Below are 15,216 nucleotides of genomic sequence, written 5' to 3' on the forward strand. Positions count from 1 at the left end.
TAAAAATTGGCCAGAGTAGTTCATAGTGAAGTACAAGGGGCTATGCTCTACACTCTGCTTTGCCACTAACAGCAGGGTGGACATGACCTCACTTGAGCTTTCTATCTACAGACTCTGCATTCCTAAAGGTGGGTTCTGCATTAGTGACTTCTGTACAAAGTGTTCACCTTACCTGCCCTGCTGCCTGCAAGTGCTGGGCCATACTCGACGTGAGGATGACCTGGCACAGCTGAAGAGCTGGAAGGAGAATCTGCCGGTATCGGTCCACGGGCGTTGGGATGAACATTGGAGGGTCTCTCATGCCAAACATGCTTGATTCATTTCAAACAACCAAGGAGAGAGCAACACTGCATGTAAGACAGGGTCTTAACAATTCATTATCATTTACATGCTACACTATAAACATTGATATTTTAAAACTTTTAGACAAAATAAAATGGGTACTTATTGAGAAGAATAGAAGGAGAATGTTAAAGAGGCTTTATAGAGACAAGTTAATTTTATGGTAGGATCTCAGAAGTATTTAATTCAACTCTCCTTACATTCAGAGAAAATAGCTAACTTTCGTGTTTACGATTTGTAACATGGGTATCATAATAACCCCTTCCCTTCTGAGACAACACAATTCTGTGTTAAGCCTAAAAAGCTTAGATATCAATTTGGCAATGGACTTTCTTTGAGTTTGAACAGTAACTAACCTTAAGTTAATTTTTTATTGCTAGGAAGATATCTATGCTAATTGCCTAGCAATGCTGCCATCCTGTAGACTGAAGGGGGGAAAGCCAGGCCCATGGGAAGGCTCAGCTATTACAAGTGCTTGCTTGCAAACCTGACAACCCAATCTCAATCCCTGGATCCCACAACCAAAGGAGAGAAGCATTCCCAAAAGTTATTCTCAAACCTCCACACGCTGTAGTGCCTGCAAGCCACACCCCCCAAATAGATAAAATTCCATTTAAAAAATCAAACTGAATGCTCCATATCCAAATCCAAATCCAACAGACATCTGCTGAAAAACCTGGAACTTGAGGCCAGGCAGTGGTAGCACATGCCTGTGATCCCAGCATTCAGGAGGCAAAGGCAGGTGGATCTCTGTGAGTTCAAGGCCAGATTGGTCTACAAAGGGAATTCCAAGAAGCTAGAGCTGTTACACAGAGAAACCATGTCTTGAAAAATCAAAACCAAACCAACCAAACAAAAAACCCTGAAACTTGAAAATAATTTCATTTGAACCTATCAAAGTCATAAGCAGTAGATAAAACACTAAAACCAGAAAAAGAAAAAAATAACTCTGAAATTCTGTTCAAATTATTAGGATCAGAAATATGTAACAAATTAGTTCTTTTCTCCCTTGATTTTGTTTGTTGTACAATCTAGGCTAGCCTCAAAATCACAATCCTCCTGCCTCAGTCTCCCAAGTGCTGGATTTACAAGCAGATGTGTACTACCATACCTACCAACAAAGTTCAACTGTATATTATATTTTAAAAGACCCCTGACTAGAAACAAGTATCTGTGGAATTCATAGAAAATAAGGCTGGCAAGGTAACACTGACTAACAGAATTCTCATACTTTCTCTCTTCTCCTCTGAAATATAAAAAATGAGGTCCCACCCACTTTTACTATCTTGGCAACTTCTACTAACTAGTAAATGACAAGGGCATACAACACTCCCTACCCCTCAGGAAAATTATCTTAGGGATTTCCATTTCTTCACAGTCCTTTGCTAGGAGCATAAGCAAGCAGGTCCATGTGGACACTTACCCATGCGGGTCCATCTCTGGGCGCATGTCATATACCTGGCACTGTGCGAGCCTCACAACCACCCCAGACCTTAGGAGCTCCAATGAACCTTGCTGTAACTTAGCCACTCTTGTGAGAAATGCCTGCAAAGTTACAAAAGGAAGACAGTGCTGAAATCATGTCCAAGGGCCTCACAGGAACACAAGACACTCCTACATACTCCTTATCAACCACAAATAAGGAGATCCTGAGCTGCCTACACCTCCTAGCTCCTAAGATTTTTTTTAATGGGAACTCAGGGGTAAATATTGTACATTTATATTACTGCACATGTATTACTGCATATTGGACATTATTATTATTGTGAATTATTCAAATATAGTTTCTGTCAACAGGTCAGGTGAGTTTGCTGTGCTCCCTTTTAGTGTGTCTCTAGCACCTAATACCATGCTTGGTATACATTAGGTATTTAGTAAATACCTATGAAAAAATGATGACGACTCTAGGACTTCCACTATTGTGACATATGTGAGAAATTCAACAGATCCGGAGGGAAGGAACTGGCAGCGTAGACGCTGAGTTTTAAGTCGCTGCTCCCTTCCCATGAGCCCTGGCCTTCAGGCCGCTCTCAGCAGCATGCTGGGTGAGTAAGCAGGCAGCAGGGTACGACCCTGGAACCTTCTCAGGAGAACTCCAGCCCATCTTCACACTCAGAAGATGCAATGCCAGCACAAATGCCCAGATGTAACAAAGCTCTTACAATAACGACAGCTTATATAATAGAAACATTCAGGTGCACCGGTGGCCTAGTGGTAAACACATCTCCAGGCCTAAAGAAGACTGCTGACCTAATGCCAACGTCCACCAAACCTTACCATCTTGGATTCATAGGTATAAAGGGCTTTTAAGAGAGGAGGCTGTGGAGTTAGCAAGCTCTGTAGAGTCCGGTCATCTTCCACCAAGCTATCCACGAGGACCTTCAAATAGCCACTGTTGGAAAGATACAGGAGCCACTGCTGCTGCTTGTCCACAGAGACGATCCGGTCAAGGAGAGCCAGGGCCAGCATCTACGGAAGGACGAGTCAGAATCAAAGTCCTACCGTGTGGACGGCTATCAAACCTCCGACAGCCGCTGCCTTCTCTACTGAGAACTTTTCTTATAAGAACGCCTATAATAAAATTTCATTGTTTTTTGAGAAGTTGGAAACTATATGTATCTAGAATCTAAATTTCTTGATATAAGGAAAATTTCCAGTGTCAAATTTCAATTCTGAAGCAAAACTTACATTAAAAATAATGGCATTTATATTTTATATCTTAGCCAAACCTGGGCACTACTTGTTAGAGAGAAAGGAAAACCAATTTTTTGAAAATGTATGTGTGTGTGCCTGTGTGAGACTACATGCACCACGAAAGCCAGAAAAGGTACTAGATTCCCTGGAAATGGAGTTACGGACATTGTGAGCTGCTCAATGCAGTTTCTGGAGCCGAACTCAAATCCTCTCCCAAGAACAGTAAGCACTCTTAACTGCTGAGCCACCTCTCCAGTGCCCATGTTTTCTTCTGTTACTTCCAATTCTAAATTTTTCTGTGTGATTTAGAGGAATCTTAGAAAAGTATTAAAAATACATGTAATCTAATAAACACAGTTAAACCCATTTTGATCTACTTCCTCCCAGGGTTTTGTTCTATGCATAAAAGTACTTTAAAATTTTTAAGCATAATTGAGGGATTTCTCTCTAGTTTGTATTTCATCCTATTTGTTTAATTTTTTCTCCCATGGCCTTGAAATAAATGATGTAAGTGCTACAGGATCTTCCACTGAGAGGAAATCCTCTCTAAGGTGTCATCAGGTTTACTGAAGGGAAAATGCAACTCTGCCCTCCATAAGGTATCATACAAAAGAGAACAGGAGTAACTGCCCAGCAGCAGACAGACCAAAGATCTATCAGGTAGGACTTCTGTTGTTTCTATCCACGTTTTTCTACCTGCAAACCTCAAACTTAGCAAAAGTAATTTTAAGGAGAAATTCTGAGTTAAGATTCCACACAATTAAACAAAACAGAGTAACAAAACAGAGGCTACAATCACAGCAGATGAGCAAACTCACTGTAAAATAATACAGAAAATAGTTCTCCACATGCCACATACATTTTCAAAGTTGATTCAGTACACACCTCCATAAATGTGCAATACTCATTCACTAGTAGTTCTAAACAACTGTTATTTTTACCCGTCCAATCTCGTGGCCATCACAAGCGTCTCGACAGACCACTTCCATGAGAGCAGCACCGTAACTTTCAATGATAGCCATGTTTTCTCGTTGTAATTTACTAAACACATCTTCAGGGGCTGTCAGTCTTTCCCACATGGTTTTCTTAGCTACAAGGATTAAAATGAAAAAAAAAATAAAATAAAATAAAAAAATAAAAAGCACTTTACCAACTACTAATATCTCATATCTAACAACAGAAGGAATCCATTACTGCATGCATACAAAGACCAGATCAATGAGTCCGGACAAATGAACTTTAAGAGCATGTGTCATGCATGTTCACTAATAACACTCATACTGTATGACTCTTTCAGAAGGTAAAGTTAATTATGGACCCTAAGGGAACTGATAACTTGTATTTACCCTGCTAAGCAATTTGCTTTTTTAGTTTGCTGTCATCTTTGAGAATTTGGCTAAGAAGGGACAGATAACAATATAGACAAAAACCTTCCTCAAAAAGGAAAAACAGGAAGTTTTAATCTTTGGGGTTTTAAAATTTGCAATATTTATTAAAATTAAAAACCTTATCGTTTATAAGGGTAATTTAAATATATTACCATTAGTAATGTGAACATACATTTCATTAAGAGTCTTGCAAACCTTATAAAACCTTCACAACCAAATAAAACAACAGTTTTTACTTCAAACTAATTTTCATGACTTCCTCCCTAGTTTCTGAACTACCATCTTTTTTGTTGTTGTTTTTCAGGGCAGGGTTTCTCTGTCTCAGAATTCTCTCTGTAGACCAGGCTGGCCTCTATCTCATAGAGATCTGCCTGCTCCTGCCTCCTGAGTGCTGGGATTAATGGATGTGCCACCAGCGCCCGGCTCTGAACTGCCATCTTGAGCTAGGCACACAACACACACTTGTGATCACAGCACAAGATCCTCAGCTTGCAACTAGTCTGGGCTATACAGAGATCCAATCTGCACAGAAATAAGCTGTCATTGTGATGACTGTTCTAAGTGTGTTGTAGACCTCCACCTAGTGGTTGACTAGTGTGTGCCACTTTCACTAAAGGAATACGAAAAATACTTTTTAAAGAAAAATATGGGCGTTATTGGGGGTGAACAGTCGCAAGTATTTTCTCTTTTAAAAAAAGTTTGATTGTTCAAAGAACTTCTTTAAACTATTTCTTTTTCTTGACCTTAAAAATACCTGTACACAGGGGCTGTACAGATGGCTCAGTGGAGGGACCTTTGTTGATTCCCAGCAACCACACGGTAGCTCACAACCATATGTAACTCCACTTCCAAGGACATCTTCTATCTGACGTATTTTTCTGGCCTGAGCCATAACACACACACACACACACACACACACACACACACACACACACACACACACACACAAAGTAGGTGCTTATCTTCTAAGGTACCATGCACGAATGACAGCCACCACAAGGAGTATGAGAGAAACCATGCTCAAAACACAAACACTCACAAGGAAGAATACAGACAAAGCCCATTATCAGATAGTGCCACGACAAACTCTTAATTTATTTTAGTTGAAATACTTATTACTAAAAATAAAAAGCAAATAGTGTTTTAACTGAAACAAAATTAGCAATGAAAAACATGTTATAAAGGCAATTTAAACATACATCTTGGCTAAGAAGGATTAGATACAACATAGATAAAAACTCTTCCTCAAAGAAAGTTAGTTGATGGGCAGTGGTGGTGCACGCCTTTAATCCCAGCACTTGGGAGGCAGAGGCAGTAGAATCTCGAGGCTAGCCTAGTCTACAGAGTAAGTTCCAGGCCAGTCAGGGCTACACAGGGAAATCCTGTCTCAAAAAAAAAGTGAGTCTTCTAAATGCTTCATAAATATACCCAACAAAACAGTCATTTTTGTTTTAAAGTAATTCCTGTTTACTCACTCAGAGCAGGATTTCAGACATGCCACTATGCCTAGCTCAGTATTTTAAATATGTCTCTCTTTTAGATTTATTTTTATCTATGTACGTATGTGTGCAGGTGTCCATAAAGGCAATGAAAAACTTGGATTCCCCAGAGCTGGAGTTCTGGGTTTCAAGCCACCCAAGGGTGCTAGGATCTGAACTCCCATACAATTAAGAGCAGCAAGTGTTCTTAATTGCTAAGCCATCTCTCTGGCCCTGCCTTCCTTCAGCCTGTGAGTCACAACCCCTTTGGCAAACTTAACTCCAAAAAATATTTATATTACAATTCATAAGAGTAGCAAAATTACAGTTTCATAACGAAAATTATTTTATGGTTGAGGGTCACCACATTATGACCGAGCTGTATTAAAGAGTGGCAGCATTAGGAAGATTGGGAACCACCACTTTAAATGAAGAAATCCTACCCTGAATTTATCTATAACAACCTTCACGCTAGCATAAAAGACATATACTACAGATGAGCATTTGCACTAGGTAAGACCATTTTTAGATGGCCATTGAAAAACTCTATTGAAATAAAACTGCGTACTGCTTCATATGGGAATTCTACCGCAAATCTTCCTCTTGAAAAGTAGAGGCATATTATAATTTTGAGACAGTATTTTTGTGATAGTAAAGTATTAGAATTTTAAGCCTATGAATAAGGAAACTGTTTAAAAGTTACATCCTTACTGTAGAATAATAGCCATTTTGTAAGACTCCAGTAAGTATGTACGATGGAGCTAAGGGGAAAAGAGACATTGTCCAACTCTGCAAACAGTGTGTTGAAGTTCAAGCATAAAAACTACACATTACCTGAGACTCTTAAAAACTAAACATGCACCCCCAGCTTTACAGCAATCTAATGGTCATGTCAAGACTTACTAACTAGTTGTGTGGAGTCAACAGATAAGAGAAGTGACTTAGGTAAACTAGGAAAGGCTAGATTAGAAACCATCTAACTTTACCAGCTTCTAATGTGTCCGGCTCGTCTGGTCTCTGGGCAATCTGTAAGTAATAAAGCAGAGAGCCGTACAGGTGAGTTCTTACACGCTGGAAACCACCACCTAGGAAGACAAAAACACGCAGTCAAATGAGAACTGCTTCCTCAATCAAAGTTAGAACAAAGTCATAATGCATAGAAAATGTAGGTGGAAAAACCTGTCTTCAAAATAAAGTCTAGCAGTTTCTTCAAGATGATGTGAAGTGAAGAATCTCCAATAGAAGCAAACCCCACTGGCCGGCTCTCTGTGGCAGGAGGTGAGGTGAAAGAACTATCAAGCATGAAAGCATAATGGGCCTCGCCATGTCCTGAGACCAGCGGCTGCTTCTGTTCTGTGCGCACAGCCTGGCTTAGGTGAGCGGTCAGGGTGAACACAGCGCCGGCAACCACTGGCATTAACTCCTGTGCTGCTTCGTCATCCAGTACCTGAAAACACAGAGGGACCAGAGTGAGGTCCAGCTCTCATCCAGCTGCTAACACGTCTCAGACACACTAGGCTTTTCAACTACCTTAAGAATGTATTAAGCTGGGCGGTGATAGCGCACGCCTTTAATCCTAGCACTCAGGAGGCAGAGGCAAGCAGATCTCTGGGAGTTTGACGCCAGCCTGGTCTACAAAGCAAGTTCCAGGACAGCCAGAGCTACATCAAGAAACTGTCTCAAAAACAAACAAAAAAACAAAAAACAAAAAACAAAACAAAAATGTAAGAACTATGCACAAGAAAACTATTAAATAAGTGTATGTAACTAATTCTTATCAGAATTCCATGCAGATGTTTTTTGCTTTGAAATACACATACATGGCCTTCACCACTAGGATCATACTCAGTAGTTCTGGGGTGGGATCTGCCCATGCCTCTTTTTATAACGCTTGCCAGATGATTCTGATAAACTCTAGCTCAAAGCTCCTACTGTACACAATTTACCTTTCTCAAGGAAAGTTTTCACATCAATATTATAAACTCTATTTTGCTTCTAATCTAAAAACAGAAAAAAATATATTTGCTTCAAGGCAAATGCATATACCTATACTATACAGATACATATAAGTCTCTAGTCATAGAAAGTAACTCAGAGCCGGGCGGTCGTGGCGCACGCCTTTAATCCCAGAACTCGGGAGGCAGAGCCAGGCGGATCTCTGTGAGTTCGAGGCCAGCCTGGGCTACCAAGTGAGTCCCAGGAAAGGCACAAAGCTACACATAGAAACCCTGTCTCGAAAAAACCAAAAAAAAAAAAAAAAAAAACAAACAAAAAAAAGAAAGTAACTCAGGAAGTAAATCACCTTATCATGGACATCTTGTAAGATGTCACGAATAATCAGCTGCCGATCTTCTGCCTGAATGAGCTCCTGAGGACAGGCTGTCAAGATAATCTCTACCAGCTGTCTCCAGGACTCCAGCGCATGCCGCTTTGCGTAAAGACACTGCAGCAACCTGTTTCTTCCTACAACATACTGTAGAATAGTGCTGATTTCCTAGAGCAATAAATATTGAGACCGGTTAACACTCAGGGAAATAGTACTTGTTTTAAACAATTTCCTATTTTTTGTTTTCACAGACCAAGCTTTGACTTTTATTATTTAAAAAAGCTGCATATTTCCTTCACTTTCTGACTCTGCCTGTACCTTCAACACATTCACAACAATTATCTGCTCCTCAGTAAGGAAAGTCGCTTGATCCTGTCACGGACACACTTGGCACAAAGGACCCACCGGAGGCCTGGCTGACATGCTTCTTTGTCTTAGACAATCTCATAAGGACTTTCAGTCTCACAGCATGAACTCCTCAAAGTGTGCCAGGGCACATACCGCATGTGGATTTAGGTGCTTTTCCAACCTTCTCGGTGTAAAGGTAAACAATCCTGTTGCCAGGGGATTGAAACAGCCTAGTTCTGTTATCGGCTGTATTGTAGGAAAGCCTATGATGGTATGTCAAATGCTGGACCATTCTGAGTGCCTCTAAGCACCATCCCCATAAAAGACAATTTTCTATTTTTAATACCATCATTTATTTATAAAACTTACTAAGCAAAATCTTAAGTAGTACAAATAGCTAAAGTGTCAAAATAACAGAGCTTACCTCCATCAGCAGAGGCCGCTGTCCTATGGCTGCCATACCCTGAAGAGCATTGACTTCAGCTACAAGAACCCTATGAAGAAGCTAAATAATTAGTGAAAAAGAGAAAACAGTATCATCAGAGGTCAGTAGGATAGTATGTGGCAATTACCATAAACCACCCTAACTGGAAAAGATCCAGGTATCTCCGCACACAGTGTAACACTTGCACGGTCCAATGCGCACACAAAAATATGAGTTAGTCACCCCCTCCTTCCAGGGAGCAGTACCAAAGGGACTTGGGCAATAATTTAATGCTGGGTGCCTCAATATCTTTCTCATTTTGCTGAGGATGTTACCATTCACCTGGTAGAGAACTAAACAGTGAAAACCACTCTGTAGTCTTAGTTGGGTGGGAAAATACCTAAAGGAAAGCTGATGGAGAAGCTCTTACAGAAAGTAGGGTATTTATTGAGTTTTATTTCATCACTGTTGACAAAACAGGCCAATAAGCTAATAGCAGAACTCAGTAACATGGAAGTACATACACATGCACACACACACGCACAGCTCAATGTCTGAACCACTGCTGCTACAGGCTCTTTAAAGGAACCCTCACCTTGACATTGCAGATTGTCTGCCCCCGTAAATTCTTGTGCTCACAGTTGGCAATGACTTGCTCAATCTGAGCACGGTCAAAAAAATCCAGCTGCAAAGGCTCAGGAATCTCCTGACTGAAGTCAATCGAATCAAGAATACTTAGAATTTTTCGACGTACTAGAAACAAGAAGTAAATAAAGTATAACTGAGGCACTGGAGAGGAGGACAAAGCACCATACATAGCTCACTTTGAACATGCTCTTATTCTCTGAAACCAAAGACCTTGCTGAGACCGAAATCTGACTTGTTTCCAACATGGCCATTCACTAAGACACTTGCCCTCTGTTCTGTAAACCCTTTACACAGCGTCTTGACGTAGGTCCAGAGTCTACAGGTACATGTAAACGACCCTGCAAAGTTTTAAGCAGTACAGGACGTCCGTAACATACAATCCCAGGGCTTCACCTTTTGTGGCAGTGTCAAAATGAAGGAATCCAGAGACAGACCTAGTTTCATCTTCTATTCCTCCTTCACCATCTGTTGGAGCACCAGTAACAACAGGTCAGCAAAGGAAAAACACCCTTTGAAATTACATTTACTTGGAAATGGCAAACATAATGTATTTTATTTCTGGGTCAAAGAGCCTTTTATAAATGGATAATTAAGAAGTAAAGATTATGAGGACTTACTAGCAATGTTCATCTAACTCTTTTCATCCCTATGGGACTCATTCATAACTCTGAAGAGGATAATTAGAATTTCAAAACTAGCAAGAGCTCATCATACTAAGGAAGTGATTAAAAAGAAGCTTATGATTCATTTGCATGTATAATACATATTAAAATAGCTCAGGTCACACTGGCTCAGAGACAAACCACTATTTTGTATAAAATATGACTATTGCAGCACTATTAAGAGGAAAATAAAATGACATCAAATGACAATTTTTGTTTGTTGTTGTTTGTGTTTTCTTTTTGAAACAGGGTCTCTCTATATAGGCTGCCTGCCCTGGAACTCACTATATAGAGCAGTCTGGCCTCAATCTTACAGAGATCCACCTGCCTCTGCCTCTCAAGTGTTAGAATTAGAGGCATTTGCCACCACCACCTGGCCAAAGCACAATTTTTAATTTTGTGTTTTAAGAATAAAAACTGGGAAGAACTAGTTTTGTCTAAAGTCACATCCTAAGTGTAAGATGTGTACTCATCAAAAGTGGTCAACACACAGTACACCAAGTGTCAACGCTCACCTGAGTAAGGCTTCACTGGCATGTCATCTAAGAGGAGGTGCAGAAGCCTCTGCGTATGTGACCGCTGGCGATTAAGAGAAGTTACTCTTAGTTCTATTGAGGCAGTCTTCATAAGCCACGACATTTGATTCAGCATAGAGATTTCATACTCTAAAATTTAAACAAATAAATTTCATTTCCCATAGTTGTAACACAAGATCAGAAAATTCCACAAATCTAACTAGATACTTCCCTATGAAACAATAATTTCTGAATCTTAGTAACATCATGATCATAACATAAAATTATGAAAGAAAAATGGATACAAAGGAAAAAGAAATTATTCTATGTCCATGAAAGATGAAGAAAACTAATAATTTTTTATTAGTGCTGGATGTAGTATATGCCTTTAATCCCAGCACTCAGGAGACAGAGGATCTCTGAATTTCAGGCCAGCCTGATCTATATAGCAAGTTCCAGGCCAGCCAGAGATACAAAGTGAGACACTGTCTCAAAAAAAAAAAAAAAAAATTACCAGAGTAATTTCACAAAGATCCTATAAGTCTGCTATAATTTAACATTAATGCCTCTTTATATTTTGTTTATATATAACAATCCATTTTTAAAAACCATAATTTCACTCCATGAAACCCACATTGAAACCCACATTACATCATTTTATGACACATGATAAGACAGCTGGTAGAGCTCTTGACTTCACATATAATTAAGGCTATAAATTCCACATATAAAAGAAACTTAAAGGGAATGGAGAGCTGGCTCCACAGTTAAGAGCACTTCCTACTCTAGCAGAGGACCCTGGTTTAATCCCCAGCACCCACATGGCAGCTCACAACTGCCAGAACTCAAGTTCCAAGGGAGCTAACACTCTTCTCTGCTGCCTCCCTGGGTCCCTGCAGGCACATGGTGCATTTAACACAAAGGTAAACACACTTAGATAGAATTTTAAAAAGAAGTTTTCAAATTCAGTATTATTTTGAGATAGTCTTGCAATATAACCAAGACAAGTCTGAAACACAGTCCACCTGCCTCAGAGTCCCAATGCTGGGAACATTGGCTAATGTTATTTTTAGGCTTGGTGGGTCCTATGCTTTTAAGTCCTAAATGATGACAAGGTAAACAAGTAATATTAACAAATGTCAGTCTGTCCTGGTTGGCCTTTGTGCCACCCTGACACAGGCTAGAGTTATTCTAGAAGGAACCACAACTGAGAAAGTGTATCCATAAGATCAGGCTGCAGGCAAGCCTGTGAGGCATTCTTAATTAGAGATTGATGTGGGTGATGCCACCCTGGGCTCCTGGTTTGGATAGTGTAAGAAAGCAGGCTGAGCAAGCCAGTAAGCAGCGCTCCTCAAGGTTTCTGCTCCAGTTCCCGCCTCCTAACTCCTAGCTCGAGTTTCTGCCCTGACTTCTCTCAGTGATACAGAGTGTGACCTGGCCCTTGTAAGATAAAATCAACCTTTTCCTCCCCAAGTTGCTTTTGGTCCTGGTGTTTATCACAGCAATAGAAGCTGTAACTAAGACACAGGCCAGCTAAGTCAATCTTTACTACAACACACATATCGTAAGCCAGACAGTGACGACTGTTTTGGATTACTCATATATAAAATTTTAAAGTTTCTATATTGTTTTTATATAAACAGTATCTCATAACTAAAAATGAGAAAATTATAAAAATATAGAAGACTGTTTTATCAATTAGATAATTCCCAAGGATCTTACAGTTTTCTAAAAAGTAAATTAGAATGCTGACAATTACCAGTAACAGAAATGTATTATCAGAATATGTGGACCTCAATTTCAAAACTATGACGACATAAGGTAAGCTTCAGGCCTGTGTGGCAGTGCAGGCCTCTGGGTCCAGTCTCTAAGGAGGTTGAAGCAGTGGAGAATAGTCTGCGCTCACAAATTCAAGACACCCTTGGTTTGGTTGTAACATAGCTCAGCAGATAAGGGTACCTGCACCAGGCCGGACTCCGAGACTGATCCCTGGGACCCGCACGGTAAAAGAGAACTAACCCCTGAAAGTTGTCTTTCAACCTCTACGAGCAAAATGTTGTGCAAAATGTAATAAAAAATAGCAAGTTCTACTATATGTGTAAGGGATTAACACAAACAAGTATAGAAAAAAGTCTGTAACTTAGTTAATCAAAAGAAAATAAAGAGCCAGGTGGTGGTAGCACATGCCTTTAATCCTATCACTCAGAAAGCGGAGGCAGGTGATTCTTTCAGTTCAAGATCAGACTGGTCTACAGATCAAGTTCTAGGACAGCCAAGGCTACACAAAGAAACCCTGTCTATACACATACATACATACATACACACACACACACACACACACACACACACACACACACACGGGAGGGGGGGGAGAGAGAGAGAGAGAGAAAGCATACATATGGTACACAGATATACATTCAGGGATAACACAAACTTTTTAACATACGGGTTTTTTTTATTTTAAAAAGAAAAACAATCTTGATAAAGCATAAATTAGGCTAGAACAGTTCTTAGTCATGTTAATAAACTAGATTTAGCCGGGCGGTAGTGGCACATGCCTTTAATCCCAGCACTCGGGAGGTGGAGCCAGGCGGATCTCTGTGAGTTCGAGGCCAGCCTGGGCTACCAAGTGACTTCTAGGAAAGGCGCAAAGCTACACAGGGAAACCCTGTCTCGAAAAAAACCAAAAATAAATAAATAAATAAACTAGATTTATAATTTCACCTAAAATTACATTTCAAAGTTTTATTTCAAGATAATTTGACTAGTTTCAAATATATATAAGACATAAATGTAAATCAGAAATTCTTCTAAGAAATATTCATTCACAAGCAGGCAAGCTGTCTTGGCAAGTAAAAGCACTTGCCGCACGAGCCTGATGACCTGAGATCAATTCCTAGAACTCACGTCAAAGTGGAAGGTTCTCTGACCTCCACATGTGCACACCCACTCACATGTAACACCCCCACCCACACACACAGAATGAAATATCTAATTTCAGTGATCTTCTTATCCCTCCAACACAACCTTTAAGTTTTGTTAGTAAGAGCCAAATTCCCTCACTCAGATTATACTTGGGTAATTTTGCACTATAAGTGAAAACAGGAAGCTTCTCAAACAGAAATTACAAAAGTACCCAGGTAATAGCAACAAAGCAATATATGAGAGGCCCACAATACCTGCTGCTCTAAAGTGTGTGTGTATATAAAACCAAGCAACAACTCTATATATTAGTTACACATTCTGACCAATTCTAAGCTGAAAACACAAAACCCAACAAATGTTCTAAACCCCAAGATTCATAAGTGCCCACATACCACATCTGACTCACATCACAGGTTGCAGATAAAATGAAGGCACACTAAAAATATGGGGTAAAATTAACTTCAGGCTATTCCTGTAAGGTTTATATACACACATGAACTTCGTGTTTAGAAGTGGGCACAGTCCCCAAGATACCTCATATGTAAGAAATACTCCAAAATCAAAGGGGGTTGAAGTGGGGCATGGTGGTATTCACCTATAATCCCAGCTGAGGAAAAGTACCTCAAATTCCAAGTCCAGGTCCAGAAAAAAACCCTATCAACCACTCAATCAAACATTCAAATTCTGAACCCCCTCTGACAGCAAGCCTTCCTGTCAGGCAGAGTCCTCATCTGACAGTAGTAAAGTGATACAGTGCCCACCTTTGTTGGAGAAGGGGAGATGCTGCAGCTGGGAGAACAGGAAGTCCTGGCTGGTCCGCAAGTACCTCATTGTAGGACCAGACGTGTCCGAGCACGCACATAACTGATATATCACCTAATGAAATAAAAAAAAATCTCTAAATCAGTACTGGTTTTAAGATAACAAAATATGAGTGTAAAATATTAATATGCACCAATAACCCAAGCAAATGGAAAATCACATGTATAAAATAAATATGTACTTATATTAAAAAAAACTTATTTATGTATTTTATGTTTATGAGTGCTCTATCCATATGTACACCTGCATGCCAGAAGAGGGCACAGGATCCCATTATAGATAGTTATGAGCTACCATTGTGGTTGCTGGGAATTAAACTCAGAACCTCTGGAGGAGTAGTCAATGCTCATGACTGCTGAGCCATCTCTCCAGTCCCACAAGCTAAGATTTCTAAACCCAGGTCCTTGGTGCGCTAGCTCAAGAAAACATATTGAAACACAGCCTGAGTACCGACATTGCCAGACATGGCCTGTAATCCCAGAACCAAGGAGACTGAGGCAGGGTAATCATTAGTTCAAGGCCAGCCTAGGCTACATACCAAGGACCTGCATTCAAAATAAAAATAAACAAGTTTTATAATGACAGCACTAAATCTTGCAATCACCCTGAACATATTTATTCATACATACACAAAATTAATTAAG

At 40.0% G+C, this 15,216-nt stretch overlaps 1 protein-coding gene and 1 pseudogene across 2 annotated transcripts in view; both read right to left on the minus strand.

The window, feature by feature from the left end:
* The window catches only part of Nup205 (nucleoporin 205), a 67,433-nt gene that overhangs the window by 11,698 nt on the left and 40,519 nt on the right, over positions 1-15,216 (minus strand). For both annotated transcript variants that reach the window (XM_028866103.2, XM_028866104.2), the window contains exons 23-34: positions 14,512-14,626; positions 10,826-10,975; positions 10,042-10,113; positions 9,596-9,753; positions 9,001-9,081; positions 8,205-8,396; positions 7,082-7,349; positions 6,889-6,987; positions 3,978-4,126; positions 2,620-2,811; positions 1,766-1,887; positions 173-311 (exon numbers count right to left, since the gene is read on the minus strand). In XM_028866103.2, coding sequence (XP_028721936.1) covers positions 173-311; positions 1,766-1,887; positions 2,620-2,811; positions 3,978-4,126; positions 6,889-6,987; positions 7,082-7,349; positions 8,205-8,396; positions 9,001-9,081; positions 9,596-9,753; positions 10,042-10,113; positions 10,826-10,975; positions 14,512-14,626 — 1,737 coding nt within the window. The remainder of the gene's footprint in view (positions 1-172; positions 312-1,765; positions 1,888-2,619; positions 2,812-3,977; positions 4,127-6,888; positions 6,988-7,081; positions 7,350-8,204; positions 8,397-9,000; positions 9,082-9,595; positions 9,754-10,041; positions 10,114-10,825; positions 10,976-14,511; positions 14,627-15,216) is intronic.
* On the minus strand, positions 8,403-8,994 carry LOC114691022 (annotated as a pseudogene).

This window comes from Peromyscus leucopus, chromosome 3, assembly GCF_004664715.2.
Source record: "Peromyscus leucopus breed LL Stock chromosome 3, UCI_PerLeu_2.1, whole genome shotgun sequence".
NCBI classification, from domain to species: Eukaryota; Metazoa; Chordata; class Mammalia; order Rodentia; family Cricetidae; genus Peromyscus; species Peromyscus leucopus.